The sequence below is a fragment of the Astatotilapia calliptera genome, chromosome 8, assembly GCF_964374335.1.
Source record: "Astatotilapia calliptera chromosome 8, fAstCal68.1, whole genome shotgun sequence".
Classification (NCBI taxonomy): domain Eukaryota; kingdom Metazoa; phylum Chordata; class Actinopteri; order Cichliformes; family Cichlidae; genus Astatotilapia; species Astatotilapia calliptera.
In genome coordinates, this window is record NC_137429.1 from 10,477,040 (window position 1) to 10,492,440 (window position 15,401).

Sequence of the window (15,401 nt, forward strand, 5' to 3'; positions counted from 1 at the left end):
CATACTTAAGGCTGTAGAAATGGGGATTAACCCCCAGCCACTGATGACCGTGTTTGACCGGGTTGTGTCTCTTCATTTACCAGCTACCTCTGAACTCATTAGTTAGGCTTTCCCTGTGGGTCTCATTGCTCTCTCTCCAGGCAGTTAAATCTTAGACATGTCAGACATGAGGAATCTCAATTCACCAGCCCTAAATGTCATATTCATTTCATTGGTGTGGTGAGACGAAGCACAGACGGTTGCGTGACGTGCCCTCCTGAGCTCCTCAGCCTCATCTGTTGGTAAATGAGTCTGAATGGGGTTTTTCCAGGAAACAGAATCCAACTTATTTGCATGAATCTGGGCTGCACATTTGGATTGCACTCAAAATAGCTGACTGTTTCTTTCAAAAGCCCCCAGCAGAGCAGTTCAGCAGCCTAAGCTTGATTTGCACAGTGCTACAAAATAACGTGCTGTGACGAGAGACTCCAAAAGTGAGGTGGTCTGACATGTACAGCTTTGCATCCATGATAGCCATCTACTGTATATTATTTATATGCCCTCTTTGTGGGTTAATGCTTTGAACACCTTGCAGAAAATCCCCAGCAAACATCAGGTTTCACTCTGTGTGCCACTGTAGATTCATCTTTACTGTGCATCTGCTAACACCGTCTATTTTTAATTTCTGTCCTGCCAAAATTGAGTGTCTGATTTTCACCGAGGCCGTTTGGTTTTTCTTTGTCTTCCAACCTATTTGCCGAGAGGATGTCTTTATTTGTGAAGATGAAGCAGCACATCTGCCTCTGTCAGAGTTTGACGAGCGAGCTGAAGGTGACAGCCCGCAGTCTGCTTTCATAGCTCATTTCTGTGCCTCAGTGTCGAGCAGACGAAATGCTCTGATAAGCACAGATTCAACAGAATTGTTTGTTTAATCTTGGCAATATGCAATTAGACTCACTTGTTTTGAGTAATGTTTCTCCAGTGGCTCCTGTGGGGAACAACAATTTGGCTTGCGTTAATTTTTTTGTTATTTGGTATTTTCCTCGGAGAATGCAATCAGAAACGTCTGTTCTTAATTAGCTTCTGCTATTGTTGCTGCGACAGATCTGTATACTGAGCAAATTTAATAATGGATATTGCTTCATGGATTCATGCCTAGCCTGGAAATACAGAGATAGCTCTGAATCACGAGGTAAAGAGGTTTGAGGGGAGATGAGGTAAGACGGCACGTTTTGTGATTGATCTCTTTTGCAGGACCATTCAGACAACCCCCTGGGTGCTGCAGTCACTCTGGCCCACGAGCTTGGACACAACTTTGGGATGAACCATGACACGCCAGAACGGGGGTGCGGCTGTAGAGTGACTGTGGATCGTGGAGGCTGCATCATGACTCCCTCCACTGGGTGAGTCACAGTTTCAGCTCCACCCCATCTTAAAAAACACAGGCACACATCTAAAATACATCATTATAATATAAAACTATCACTAATTTAAATTAATGTACTCATTAAGTACAGTAAGTGTCATCAAAAAACCCTGATTGCGATCTTATGTAAACATAATTCCACATGCTCTTCCCTTGTAATTTATTGTTTGCTGAGCAGTAAGCAAATTATGCCAATTAACTGTTGGGCCATTGGGTTTATGGCAGATTCAACAGCTGTGCTAATGCCCCAAGGCAATATGACTCACTCCGAATGGGAAGCCAGTAGTTCAGTGGCAGTGCATGGCCGTGACAGCACAAGACACTGACTGACTTATTCCCTGACATAATGCAGATGATGTCTTGCAGACTAAAGATGTGTACTGTACATGTGGAAACAAGAAAGTTGCTCATTAAGAGTATCTGAGTGACAAAATGGCTTAAAATTCAACAGCTCAATTACATCTAATTGCTCACCATAGTCTTGACATCTTATAGTAGACCCAGCAGATGCAGAGGACGTTCTGAGAAGAAACATTGGGGTGTCTGTTTCAGCCAAGGCCTTGTGGTCTGTGGGAGCCTCCGACTGGTGTTTATGCTGGAAACATCCCTCTCTATTTGGTTTGGCCCAAGCCCATGAAAAACACCATAACAGTATTCCTTATTATAGACTTAGAAAACAACCGAGTCTTAAGAAGTGTAGATTTACATTATAGTCTGATTGAGGGTATTCCTGGTCAAGGTCTTTGCCAAATATGGCAACAGAGTGAATATATTAAAAAGGGAAAGAAATGTTTGTTGAAGTAGAAATAAAATGGTTTTGTGTTTCCTTTGCTCGCCTCCTCTTGTCGTCTGGCTCTCCCCTTTTCACAGACAGTTACAGTGACGCTATTCTTTGATATACATGCAACTTTAATGCTGGAAAATCTCTTAGCAGCCCCAAGTAAATAATTGAAGACCCCTGAAAACGGTAGTTTTAATGTAGGCAAAACCCACCACCTTCTCCTTACTGTTTGAATCTGAAGTTGCATGTAGCAATGATGAACCTCTCTGAATGTGAAAAAAGGTGTTTGTGCCACACTTTAAATAAAGGCAAATTAAATAATACATGAATATTTAGCATGTTTTTCTCCACGGAGACTGTTTGCTTTTTTTTCTTTTTTTTGATTATTATAGCAGACAAAAGAAATAAATTATTTAGTCCTTGGTTTTAAAAATAATCCCCTCTACTCCTCCTCTTTGCTCAATATTTCTGCCCTGCTTTTTAATCCAGGATTAAGGAACCAATACATTTAAATAAGGATGTTTAGGAACTCTACATTCTCTCATTCTGCCTCTTTATTTATTCCAGGTCAGTACCATAAAGTTTCCCCCATGGGTCCAGTTCAAGGCCCCTGCAGTTGCTTAAAAGCACTATATTTCTACAAACATTTTGCTAAAATTACCCGAATTCTGTTTTTCTTTTTAGAGAGAAAATCAGATATTTTTACGAAACCGTGTTATCTTACACACCTCTACTCAAGGCCTGCTCTGGAAAGAACTGGCACAAATGCCTGTCTGATTATCAGCCCCTCCATTCTGTAATTGAAAGTACTGGCAAGGCTCGCCTACACTCAGTCAATCACGAGTACCGTTTTTTTTTTCATAAGTCTCTTTTGTTTTAGTTAAATGGCACAGAGTAATTGTAGGTTCACAGGAACATTGTTGCTTATATACGGGTGCCCTTCAGACTCTCCTGGCCTTGCTGTGGCTCCAGGAATAAGGCAAAGGAGATAATGAGATCCAGTTTGTCATTGTTACTGTGGGGTAGAGAGTGTTTGTGGGGTAGATGATGGGGGCGGGCAATAAAACTGCAAGCTGACCCAGTGCCAACTACACATCTGCACAGAGGACCGCTTGTTTCCTGTTCACACTGGTCACGGCCATTTGTTGCGTCCTCCTCTCTATCCATCTCTGCATCCACCCATTAGCTCTAAATGAGAACACGCTGGTATTTCTCATCCTTTGAGATTATATCTCCTCGACAAACGCACAAACACAAACACAGCAAATGAGCTCATCACTCTTTTGCGGACATATGAGCACGTGCGTGTGTGTGCACAAACATGAGAAATCCATGTTTTTGAAAGACTAATGCAGAAACTACAGTTGTGCATTAGTCTTCCAGTCCTCTTCCATTTTATTCCGTTGTGTCCGAGCTCCAGGTTTGATGATCTGGTTTACTGTTTATTGACCGGTTTTTGTGCTTTCATTCAGAAAGTGCAGCTTTCTGGATGGAAGCTGTTTATCGCAAGGGCCATAAAGTAAGATGTTGAGCTCATAAAACATACAGCAGGGTGTGCAGGACATGAGAATGAAAAAAGAGAGTATAGACTACATTCTGACTGAACAGCAGCTTGGCTCAAATCAAAATGGGATAGAGCGTCTTGGTTTTCAAAAATAAAAAAGATGAATGATTCTCATAATTTTAGAAAAACTGACATGTCATTCTAGCTAAAACATATTGGCTCTTAGGTATATGCAGATAGCACTGATTTTCTGGGCATGCATGTCCTTGATATGTTCTGAAAGAGAGTGTGTTGCAAAATGACTGTAATACAAAGCTGATATATATGTTTTGTCATTAAATAATTAGAAATCACAGAAAGTGAGTCAAAGGCATGCCATGGAAATGTGACTCATGCCCCACTGATGAACAGGAACTCACTAGTGTGCCTTGTTTAATTGGCTCCGTGGGGAAAACAGTGCTCTTCAGTATCTACAACAAGGCCCTGCTGACATGGCATCAAGGAGTAACAGCAGATCATATGACCTAATGGCATCGCTTAGAGCTCGGGCTCTACTTGCATTAAGGAATCTGTAAAAATCCATATGAAATATCTGGTGAAGCAGCAGTCGTTTTGTTCGTCAGTTGTCATGTTCAGCTTCAAATTTTCTTTGTTCACAATTGTGCCAGAACATTAGGTCTTCCTAAATGTATGTCAGTAATAGACTAATTTGGTATTTTTAAAAATATTCCCCCTGGATATTGCAGAAGATCTGATTCATAACCTCATCGCTGTTTCGTGGCTGAAAAGATGCAGTATAAATTGAATTTTTGTGATCTGAACTGCAAGGACGGAAAGGCTGTGAGGAAAAAGCCCCGCTGAGCTAAATTTGGGTCTAACAGCTCTCTGAATTTTAATGTGATACGTTGCAACTAATCACTGGTATAATAGGGTTTGGCTTTAAGGTCATAGTTTACAGCAAACGCTCATATTAAGATGACGCTCGTGTGTTGGTTATTTTATGTTTTAATAAGAAATATGTAGGGAGGCAGGACATTTTGTCAGATATATCTTCCTTTAAAGATTACTTACTTCATTCACCTCTTCAAACAAAACAAACAAACACAAACAAATGTCACAGTTTATCTACCTTGTTGTTGGAGCAGCAAAGCTTCCAGCTCTGTATTGTGCGCTGTGCAGAAATTATTCCTTATCATAGACCGATCCCCACTCTCTCCATTTGCATCGATGTTGCTACACTGTAGTCAGTGATTGTTTTGTACTCTCTTTCAACCATCAAATGCTGGACCTCTGAAGCTTAGGAGCCAACTGTCAAACACTGACTATAAGTCGGAGATGAACCAGAGAGCACAAAAAATATTCAATCTATACTGGAATTAGAGCATGAGTGGGTGGGAAACATTGAGTTCGATAAGACGGAACAAAGATTTGTCGTAAAGGCAAGGCAATTCGACTTAAACCAAGACAAGAATGGGATCAGCTGGGAACAAGATTGAGTCAAACTGGGTCTTTTGGCCGAGACGATGAGTGGTTGTCTTCAGCATTTCCAGTTCACCGTATGCACCAGATGTGCCAGCCATTACTGGCCTTGGCAATGGCCTGCTAACCCTGAGGACTGCAGCTGCTAAATGCCATCCACTGTAAATCATTGGTGCCTCTGCCTTTTCACAGTCATTATTCCTCCTCCTACCTCCAGATTGTTAGGCTATACCAATTATTTGTGTATTGCCTCTCATAAAGAACAGCTGGATCCCTGAGCAGCTCGTGTATCTCAAGAGTTACAAAAAGAAAAAAAGACGGACGTGAGAGTTTTGTCATGCATTGCACAGGCTGGTAATTGAAGAGCAGGGCTGAGTTCATGGAAACTGAATGAATGCAACGAAGGAGGGGGTTCAACTTTTCAACGGGCAATTTTGGCTCAGGCTTTGGGGGCAAGGAGGAAATCAACAACAGCAGTTGCTAAGGAAGTGCCCTGCTTGTTGAACAGCAGTCTTGACAGCTGTTGATCAGAGAGGAGGAGGAGGGGGAAAGAGGGCACAATTATGGTTATTACTACAGCTGTCTTTAATGCTCTTTCCTTTCACCATTTCATTTCATTACAAAGCCACTCTGATCTTTTGCTTTAATCCAGAATGTCTGGAGATCTGCTTCGAGGTAACCCACTTTTACCTAATGCAACCTGCGAACGGGGTGGGGGGGTCAGCAGCGAGGGGTGATGTAAGCCGCCTCCGCACATGTTGGAAATCAAAGACAAGCCAAGAATGAGGCCGTGCCAAACATTCACAAAGTGTCATGACATATTTAGAGCTGTATTAGATGTGAAAACCCAATCAGAGGGAAACACAATTTGAAAGAGTTGCCAGCATTAAGTTACACAGACGTTTCTCCTTCTCAGAAGTCAAAGATTCCAAAGAGTAAGTGTTTTATAGCTTGTGTGCAATACAGCCAGTAGGTCTCAACAGCTCTACTACATTCATACTGACCTCAGTGAAGTGAAGAATTGTGGGTTGTTTGCAGTTGTGACATTTCCTGTCAACAATCCACCAGAAAAACCTTTAAAAATTACATAAAAATATCATCAAATTAATGCCAGTAAAGTTTTACTAATCTGGATTTCATGTTTGACTGTGTCTATAATATTCAGTTGTTGAGCACGTTGCTGCTGTGGCCAGGTTCAAGATAGATGTGTTTTATATGGTAGAAAAGGTCTCTCTTTCCCATGCAAAGGAAAGAAAATCAGGCTTTTAAAGCCACAGGCACGAACAGGCACGTGGGTGGCAGAGGTGGTAAAGGGTCAGCATTAGTGTTGATGGCATAAATAATAAAATGGCACGATAATAATACATTTTATTTAAATGACACCCTTTTTCAAAAGGGCTTTTACAGACTAGCAAGAAAGCAGAATAAAGCCGATCATTAAGGTCCAACAAAACAAGATAAATCTACGGTGAAGTTGGCGGGGATAGGTGCAAAATGCAAGATACAAGATGACAATTTAAATAATAAATATCAATAAAAGAATAAAAGCAATAGAGCAGAAACAATAAACAATGAAGAAAGACAACGATAAGAGAATAATGGAAAACTGAGACTGTGAGAGATGGCTTCACATAAAAGAGGAAGTGATTTTTAAAGAGGTCACTTATTCAGTGAGACTTATCTGCTTATCTCAGGCGGGTCTCTCCAGAGTCGAGGGGGCCCTGATGAGAATGTACATTTAAAAAAAATTCAAGGGTCCTTCATCACACCGGTTGAACGAGACATTTGGGTATCAAATCATCCACGAATTGTCTCATGCATGTACTTATCTATGAAGCACAGCACTGATATAAGTTTGAAGATTACGTATATATTCATCCATTCCAGCTTTGTGCTGAGTTTTATTGTGTCAGTGGAGTATTAAAAATCTCATATGGTGCTTTTGTATCAGGAGTCACAAAGAATGAGATACAATCTGGACTTATTCATGCACATTTTACACAGACGCTGTCATCTAAGGCACTATATTATCACAGAAAAGCTCAATAAAGCCACATGAGGTCTTTAACAAAGCTTTTGGCAGACACAGCCTTGGGCCGAGTGCTTTCCCCACGGAGCAGACCACCCTCTCTCTCTGTTCCAAAAACAATATTAAAAACACACAATCCCCTATTCCTCCTAAATTTATGGGTGTTGTACGTCTTGCAGAGGAAGCACTTTTTGGGTTGAGTGTTCATAATCCTTTTCTCATAAAATATGTCTAATCAGATCTCCCACTCTCCATGGAGAGAGAAGTCACAGGGGCCCTGTGCTGTTCATATGCTGATGGAACTTTGGAGAGCTCGCTGAGCTCTAGTGGTTAATTGATTTTGTGATTAGCAGCAATTAGCCCTGATTACATTAGACTAAAGAGGGCTCTCGTGGGGGGATCTCAGTTGTCTTCTTGCTCTCTCTCTCTATTTGTGTGACTCACGTAACATTTCCTTCACTCGCAGGTATCCTTTTCCTACGGTGTTCAGCAGCTGCAGCAGGAAGGACCTCACGGCTAGTTTCGAAAAAGGCGTTGGAATGTGTCTCTTCAATATGCCAGAGGTCAAAGTGCTGTATGGTGGGCAGAAATGTGGCAACGGCTATGTGGAGGAGGGAGAGGAGTGTGACTGTGGAGAACTGGAGGTGAGGGTGCTGTAGGTCATAATAAAAAAAATAAAAAATGTTTTTATTTTCAGGTCTCTTGCAGCTTTTGCCAAAAACTCTTAGCTGCTACTCATAAATCATTGTTAATTATGTTTTCCATTCTACATCAAATTAAATAAGGAGACATGCTAGAGGGGCGTGCTGCCCTGACACTAGTAGTTCGCCTCAGCTTCAAATCTAATGGCACAAAGCTTTTGTATTGCAAACACATTCTTCTGATAATTAGGTTAAAGATATGAGTATGGATTAATTCAATCAGTGGAAAGAAGACATGTTTGCGAGGGTTGATGTCTAATTGTGATACAGTACACTGAGAAGAAGCACTGCTGACAGTTTCACACTGTCAACTAGTGAATTATTTAAATGAATCTGCATTGGCATGCACATATTTAATGGAAGTGCATGTTGCCAACTGTTACAACTGCAGGATGATAAAACAGATAATCGTGATTCGGCTGACAATTAGCAGAGGCGAGCTGCTTATCGAATTATGAAATATGAAGGCGACATCTATTGTGATTTAGAGGGATATTTTGAATTACATAATAGCCTAAATGAGAGAACGCCTTGTTGTCTTTTGTAATTTGTTTATGCTTTTGCGCCCCATGAGTTCTTTTGTGAGCTGCTCAAGTTTCAGTCAGGGTCACACTGAAAGTGGCCTTGTCCTTAAAAACAAAGCGCTAACATAAGCTCCGCTGACCTGAGCCAGCAACAATAATAAAGCTCTCCACAAAACTGAGCAGAGTCATGCCAACTCAGGCCAGATCAGAGTTCTCAGCCAGCACCCCTCTCCGCCATTAAAAAGCCTCATTAAAAACTCTGGGTCCTGCTCCTCACAATCACTGGCTACTTCTTTTCAGCGTGACTTCTCTGCCTCTTTTTGGCCCCAGGGACCATGGGAAAGGCCCTTAATGGTTTTCAGACTGAAAGAAGTTTTGGAAGGCCCATCATATCAGCTGTGTCCCCTGCCAGCTCCATCCATCCACTTCCTCCCAACTCTTGCAGCATATTCAGACTATAATGGCAAAAGGAAAAGAGCTGACCCTCGGGGGTCCAGACAACCTGCATGAGATCATATATGCACAAGCACACACACACACACACACACACACACACACACACACACACACACACACACACACACACACACACACACACACACACACACAGTGCATATCGTATATTCTGAGTCTTGATTGAATTCTTGCTTCCATGTGTATTGGAAAGCAGTGTTACTGATTGGTGCGGTGCATGGGTCACGATAGAGGCTAACAGGAAACAGATGGTGCTCAACAGTGAGATGGGAAATGTTATTGTAGATCTGCCCTCTCTCTCTCTCCCTCCAAAATGCCTCTGGATGCTATCTAAGTGACCTAAACCAACCAGAGCAATGAAATAAGTGATGGCATGCTGAGTGACAAAAATGTAAACAGAGCATGTCAGTCATCGTATCGCACCTGCTCTATTTCAGATAAATGGAATGGAATCTATAGCTGCCCCTAAAAGTGCGTGATTAAAATATTTTTTTAAATTAATGCACTGATTGGGAACAGTCCCCTCTTTTTTTTTCATCAGCCTCCACATCTGCACCTGGAACGTTCTTGGGAAACTGGACAAAGTTGGAGATGCCTGTAAATTTATAACCATAGTTTAAAAAAAAGGGCATATTTGTATGCTGAGCTTAAACCTCCTTTTGGCAAAGGCTTTTTCAAAAGCTCACAAAATCGTTTTAAATGTGTATTAAAGTGAGGTTATATTTCCACAACGCTTTGATCTATCGCAACCATGCCACAGATGTTTTCTAGTCCATCCATCCATCCATCAATTTTCTGCTTTATGTCTGGGGTGGACACCCTTATTTCTCTGTCCCTGGCCAGCACCTGCAGCTTTTCCAGGGGAGCACTAATAGGTTTAATATCTCTGATATATCCTGGGTCTGCCCTACACCTCATGTTCAGGATGTTGTACAGTCTTCACCGAAATGCCTCAGCCTCACAAAAGTTGTCAAATGGAGTTTAATTTTTCTAAACCATAATCGTTATTGCTAAAAGTATTAACTCACCCATCCAAATCATTGAATTGAGGTGTTCCAATCTTTTCCATGGCCACAGGTGTATAAAATCAAGTACCTAGGCAGGTACTCTCTCAGGCGCTCAGTGAATTCCAGCATGGCACCATGATAGGATGCCACCTGTGCAACAAGTCCAGGTGTGAAATGTGCTCACTACTAAATATCCACAGTCAACTAATAGTGGAATTATAACAAAGTGGAAGTGACAGGGAATGACAGCAACTCAGGCATAAAACGGTAAGCCAAGTAAAGTCACAAAGCGGGGTCAGTGGATGCTGAGGCTAATAGTGCTGAGGCTTTCTACAGAGTTAATAGCTACAGACCTCCAAACTTCCCGTGGCCTTCAGATTAACTCAAGAACAGTGTAGTGTGGGAACAGTTTGGGGACAGCCCCTTCCTGTTCCAACATGACCGTGCACCAGTGCACAAAGCAAACGTCCATAGCGACATGGATGAGGAAGTTTGGTGTGGAAGAACTTGACTGGCCTGCACAGAGTCCTGACTTCAATCCAAAAGAACAGCTTTGGGATGAAATAGAGGAGAGGCTTTTAGAGGAATGGTCAAAAATTCACACGAACACACTCCTAAACATTGTGGAAAGACAAGCCTTCCCAGAAGAGTTAAGGCTGCTATAGATTCCTTGCAGAAGTGCTTGGCTTATCAATACTAAATATGTACCTGATTGTTTGTTTGTTTTTTACTCAAGCTAAAAAGTGAGCAGTTTGGAATGTTGATTGCTGAAGTTTCACATAAATATTCCAAATAGTTGTATATAAATTAAGATAACCTTTGCCTATTTAAATTATCGAGCCAGTTTAGTAAGCAAAGTAATTACTGTAGATTGCTTACATTTGTATTCAGAAGAATTGCATCTGAAAATACGAAGAATACCTGAGTGAGCCTTATATCATGGCAGCAGAGTGTGGGTTAAGTTTTTGATTGCTATTGTCACACCTGCCTGAACTGAAGTGGAGTTATTAGCTGTGGAAGTGTTGTGCAAATCAGTCTTTTACAATTTGCTTGTAAAGTAGCATCGTCTGTGTTTATATAATCTAAAGTTTCATTCATTTAAACTTACGTCTTTCTTTGTTATCTTCTCAGACATTGTCTTAGTTGGATTCTTGAGCGTTATGCTAACTTAAAAAAGTATTTTGGCACTTGCTTGCTTATTTAGGGTTTCTGCAGGGTGTGTCCTTTTCTTTTCTCAGGGAATGGGGCGATTGTGGCTCAAGAGTTGGGAGTTCGCCTTGTAATTGGAAGGTTGCCGGTTCGAGCCCCGGCTTGGACAGTCTCGGTCGTTGTGTCCTTGGGCAAGACACTTCACCCGTTGCCTACTGGTGGTGGTCAGAGGGCCCGGTGGTGCCAGTGTCCGGCAGCCTCGCCTCTGTCAGTGCGCCCCAGGGTGGCTGTGGTTACAATGTAGCTTGCCATCACCAGTGTGTGAATGGGTGGCTGACTGGTTGTGTAAAGCGCTTTGGGGTCCTTAGGGACTAGTAAAAGCGCTATACAATACCATTCTCTCCTGTTCATTTTACTATTGAGTTCAACATGGTTTCTGGGGTCTGAAAAAATCCTGTCAGATGTTTTTCGAAACCTAGAAACTGCTGTTTCCTTTCTTCACTCAGGTTTTTTTAGTTGCTACGTTACACAGTCCTGCTAGGGCTGCATCCCCTCTGATAACAAAATTTGAGTTTTTGCTCTGGGGTGAAATATGATCTCTTTGTGCTGAGTTAATTCTTCTTCACTTTTGTTCCCTCTTATTTACTTTTCCTTTCTCTGCTTGTCTTCTTTTACTATTCTTTTCCATCGGAAGGAATGTATGAATCCCTGCTGCAATGCCACCACCTGCACTCTGAAAGGAGATGCTGTTTGTGCACATGGACAGTGCTGCCAGGACTGTCAGGTAATATGTGTTATAGTATTTCAGTACAAAGTATTTTTACAGACATCTTACAAAAAAGTTATTTTCTCTGATTAACTTGATTTGACATCCTTTAATCCGATGTAGTAGAAATGTGTTTTTTGGCGTAATTCACATTTCTCTGGGCTTCACTGTGGGTCTTTGTCTTTGTTGTCGTGTAGCTGAAGCCATCAGGCACACTGTGCCGTGAATCCAGCAACTCTTGTGATCTGCCTGAGTTTTGCACCGGTACCAGTCCTCACTGTCCCTCCAACGTCTACCTTCATGATGGCCATGGCTGCCACAACGTGGACGGCTACTGTTATAATGGCATTTGTCAGACTCATGAACAGCAGTGCATAACACTGTGGGGCCACGGTACGTGAAAAATCCCCCTTGCTGCGTCACACTCAACAGTTCAACAATTGTTGCGATTTTTTTTCTTTTTATGTGTTTAATGCATCTTGCAGGAGCCAAGCCAGCTCCAGGCATCTGCTTTGAAAGGGTCAACTCAGCAGGAGACCCTTATGGCAACTGTGGCAAGGACACAAAAGGCTCCTTTGCCAAATGTGAAGTGCGGTAAGTCCTGATGTCGCCATAGAAACTAGTGAATGTATTCAATAGCATGTGATTTATGGAATGCAGTTAGGAACATAAAGCATATTGTACCTATTTCATAAAAAATGCATATACCTCATTGAAATAGGAGCACTTTTTCAATGCTAGGCACCACTCTGTGTGACTGAATGAGGCTGACACAGTTTTCTCAGTAGTTAAGAAAAATAAAGCAAAAATGCCAGATTGGTGTCTCAGTTTTATGAAGCTTTTTTCCCCCCAAGTAGCGGATCCATTAGATGATAGAAAATAATCATTAGTTGGAGTCCTAATTGAGGGTTGCAGAGTCATTTGATGTAATGCAACAAGTTCTGTCTCTAAAATCTCAGTTGTGATCTGGAAACGGCGTAAACGAGCTGCCTGTTCTTCAGTTTCTTTAATTGGACAGAAGGAGAAAGATGAAAATGAAAATAAAGCTCCTCGTATCCACAAAACAGTGACATGTAATTTAATTATTGTATTGTTATTCCCCTTGGTGTTTGTTTACAGAGATGCAAAATGTGGCAAAATCCAGTGTCAAGGAGGAGCTAATCGCCCAGTAATTGGCACCAACGCTGTTTCAATTGAAACCAACATACCCCTTCAGGAAGGGGGAAGAATACTGTGCCGAGGTACGCATGTCTACTTGGGTGATGACATGCCTGATCCTGGCTTGGTCCTGACAGGAACCAAGTGTGGAGATGAAATGGTGAGAGCTAAGGCTTGTGCTTTCAGTCTCATTACATTTATCAGTTATGATTAAGTAGATGTTGCTATTTCTATGAGCAGTTCATGAAAGATGCCTATTGTGCTTTTCATATCTTCGTTCATATATACTGTTACAACAATGGATCCTCATGTTTAATAATGAGGTCAGCATATGTGCAGATAATCCCTATGGGCCAACATTTCAGACTTCTGAAGGCTCTAAAAGATTAGTTTCAGACAGGTTGTCTACTCTCATCTCAAGGGCACAGCACTCCCACCTACCTGCAGTTCAGACCTTCTGTTTGTGAGGACCAGTCAATCAGAAGAATGTAGCCTATATAAAGGGGGAATGGAGCTTAAATGGCTTGCTTTATCCAGTGAAAGAACTGGTAGATCTTTTAATGAACAGTTATAAATGAAAGAGAGGGTGATTTTCTTTTATATTAAACATCATCATTGTAATCAAGAAATGAAATAACATCAAATCAAACCACTGAATGTGAAAAACGGTTGGTCCACTGTCCTAAAAATGTATGCGTTAAGGTACATACCAAAAAAGGAAAAGGAGAAGTGCTTATTAACTTCCAGTCAGGGTGGAGAACTCCATCCAACATAAACATGCTGTGAAAAAAGCACAAAAGACATACATGGAAAAAGGTTACCAAAATAAAACAGGAAGTGGCTTGTAGTAAAACACAGGAAGCACACTGAATCTGCGTCCCAATTCTTTGGATGTATAATTCGGAAGAGTGCCTAGATAGGTTGCAGTCCCTGATTTGGGTTGTAACTACAGACAGAGACAAAAACAGAGAAAACGTGGTTCAAAATCATAACAACAAAAACAAATATGAAAGTAATAGCACCAATGCTAATCTGTAAGTCGATATAAACACAAAACTTATTGCTGAGAAATAAGAGTGGAGAAGGGGTGGAGTGAAAGGCCATGACTAAGATGTTTTGAGGAGTTCTTTAAGCCGTGTCCTTTTGTCATTTCAGACTTGCACTGGCTCAGACTCTTAACTGACTTAACATTATTCAGTCTATTTGGCATCTCCTAGTGTTCATCAATCTAGCCATTGGTCATTTCGCTGATACAGTTAGTCCATTTAGTCTAATTTAGCTCTCTATGAGCCTCGACTCTTAAGGAGGATCTACCCTCCGCCCTCATCTGCAAAGACATTACATTCTGTGCCCGCTGCTGCCAAGCTCATCTTCACATTCTGCTGTGCTATACTCTCTTTGTTTCTGGTGCCTTTAAGGAGACATATAATACATTTCTGATACATTCCCGTCAGTGGTGACATCGTTTTATTTCATGCTATACTGATTTACCGCTGAAGTGCCTGTCAGAAGCAAATTAAAAGAAAGGGCATAGCGCCTCTATCTGTTTTTACCTTAAAAATGAAAGGGTTTGGAAATTTACTGACATTGTTTTTGAGCTCACACTGTTGATTTTTCGTGTCGTTTTCTGCTTCAGATGTGTTTGAATCGTCAGTGCCAGAACGTCAGTGTTTTCGGTGTGCACGATTGTTCGGCCAAGTGCAGCGGTCGAGGGGTGAGTACAGTACGTTTCATCCTGTTTCGCTGTTTGAAAAAAAACGATGTGATAGTTGTCAATCCTAAAACAAACCGTATTCCGTCTTCACATCAGCTCGTTTGGGCTGTAATGTGTTCAGAATGCCCAGTACACACTGGCTAGAGAGCCATTACACTGCCTTGCAATCAATCACTCTGAATGCTGAAAGGTTCAATCAATTAGACATAATGATTTCATTTCCGTTCTGCGTAAAGGGTCATTCATCATACCATCAGGCAGTCTTCCTTGTCCCGAAAAATCTGTTGAAATCTGAAGGCCCGGCTTTGTTTGGCCAAACCCTCGGAGCAATGACACACAGTCTGACTTTGAGCTGGGGAAAATAGAGATTAGATTTTTCTTAAATGCCACCCATCAAATGTCTACGGGTGGTCCTGTTAGAGATGAAATGTATGGCTTTGTAGTATTAAATTTCCTGGTGAAGCCCAGAGGCTTTGGCTGTGACTGTGACTGTTTAAGTTGCTCTTTCATCAAATGCATACAGACGAAAGAATTGCGACTGTCTGTTAAAGTGAAACGTGTCCGGGTGTTATACAGCGATATTTGTTTGTGTAGCGCCATAAGACATGTCTATGAAATTTTAAGGAATGTTTTACTTGCTGAAATAAAAAGAGACAGGGCACCTCTGCATGTACAGATTAGATCAAGATGTTGCCTTGGAGAGAGGCCCT

The 15,401-nt window shown here is 41.5% G+C and overlaps 1 protein-coding gene across 2 annotated transcripts in view; it reads left to right on the forward strand.

Moving 5' to 3' along the window:
- Nucleotides 1-15,401, forward strand: part of adam12a (ADAM metallopeptidase domain 12a) — a 75,129-nt gene that overhangs the window by 54,401 nt on the left and 5,327 nt on the right. For both annotated transcript variants that reach the window (XM_026178433.2, XM_026178434.2), the window contains exons 11-17: nucleotides 1,234-1,382; nucleotides 7,665-7,842; nucleotides 11,748-11,837; nucleotides 12,017-12,212; nucleotides 12,305-12,413; nucleotides 12,939-13,137; nucleotides 14,614-14,691. In XM_026178433.2, coding sequence (XP_026034218.1) covers nucleotides 1,234-1,382; nucleotides 7,665-7,842; nucleotides 11,748-11,837; nucleotides 12,017-12,212; nucleotides 12,305-12,413; nucleotides 12,939-13,137; nucleotides 14,614-14,691 — 999 coding nt within the window. The remainder of the gene's footprint in view (nucleotides 1-1,233; nucleotides 1,383-7,664; nucleotides 7,843-11,747; nucleotides 11,838-12,016; nucleotides 12,213-12,304; nucleotides 12,414-12,938; nucleotides 13,138-14,613; nucleotides 14,692-15,401) is intronic.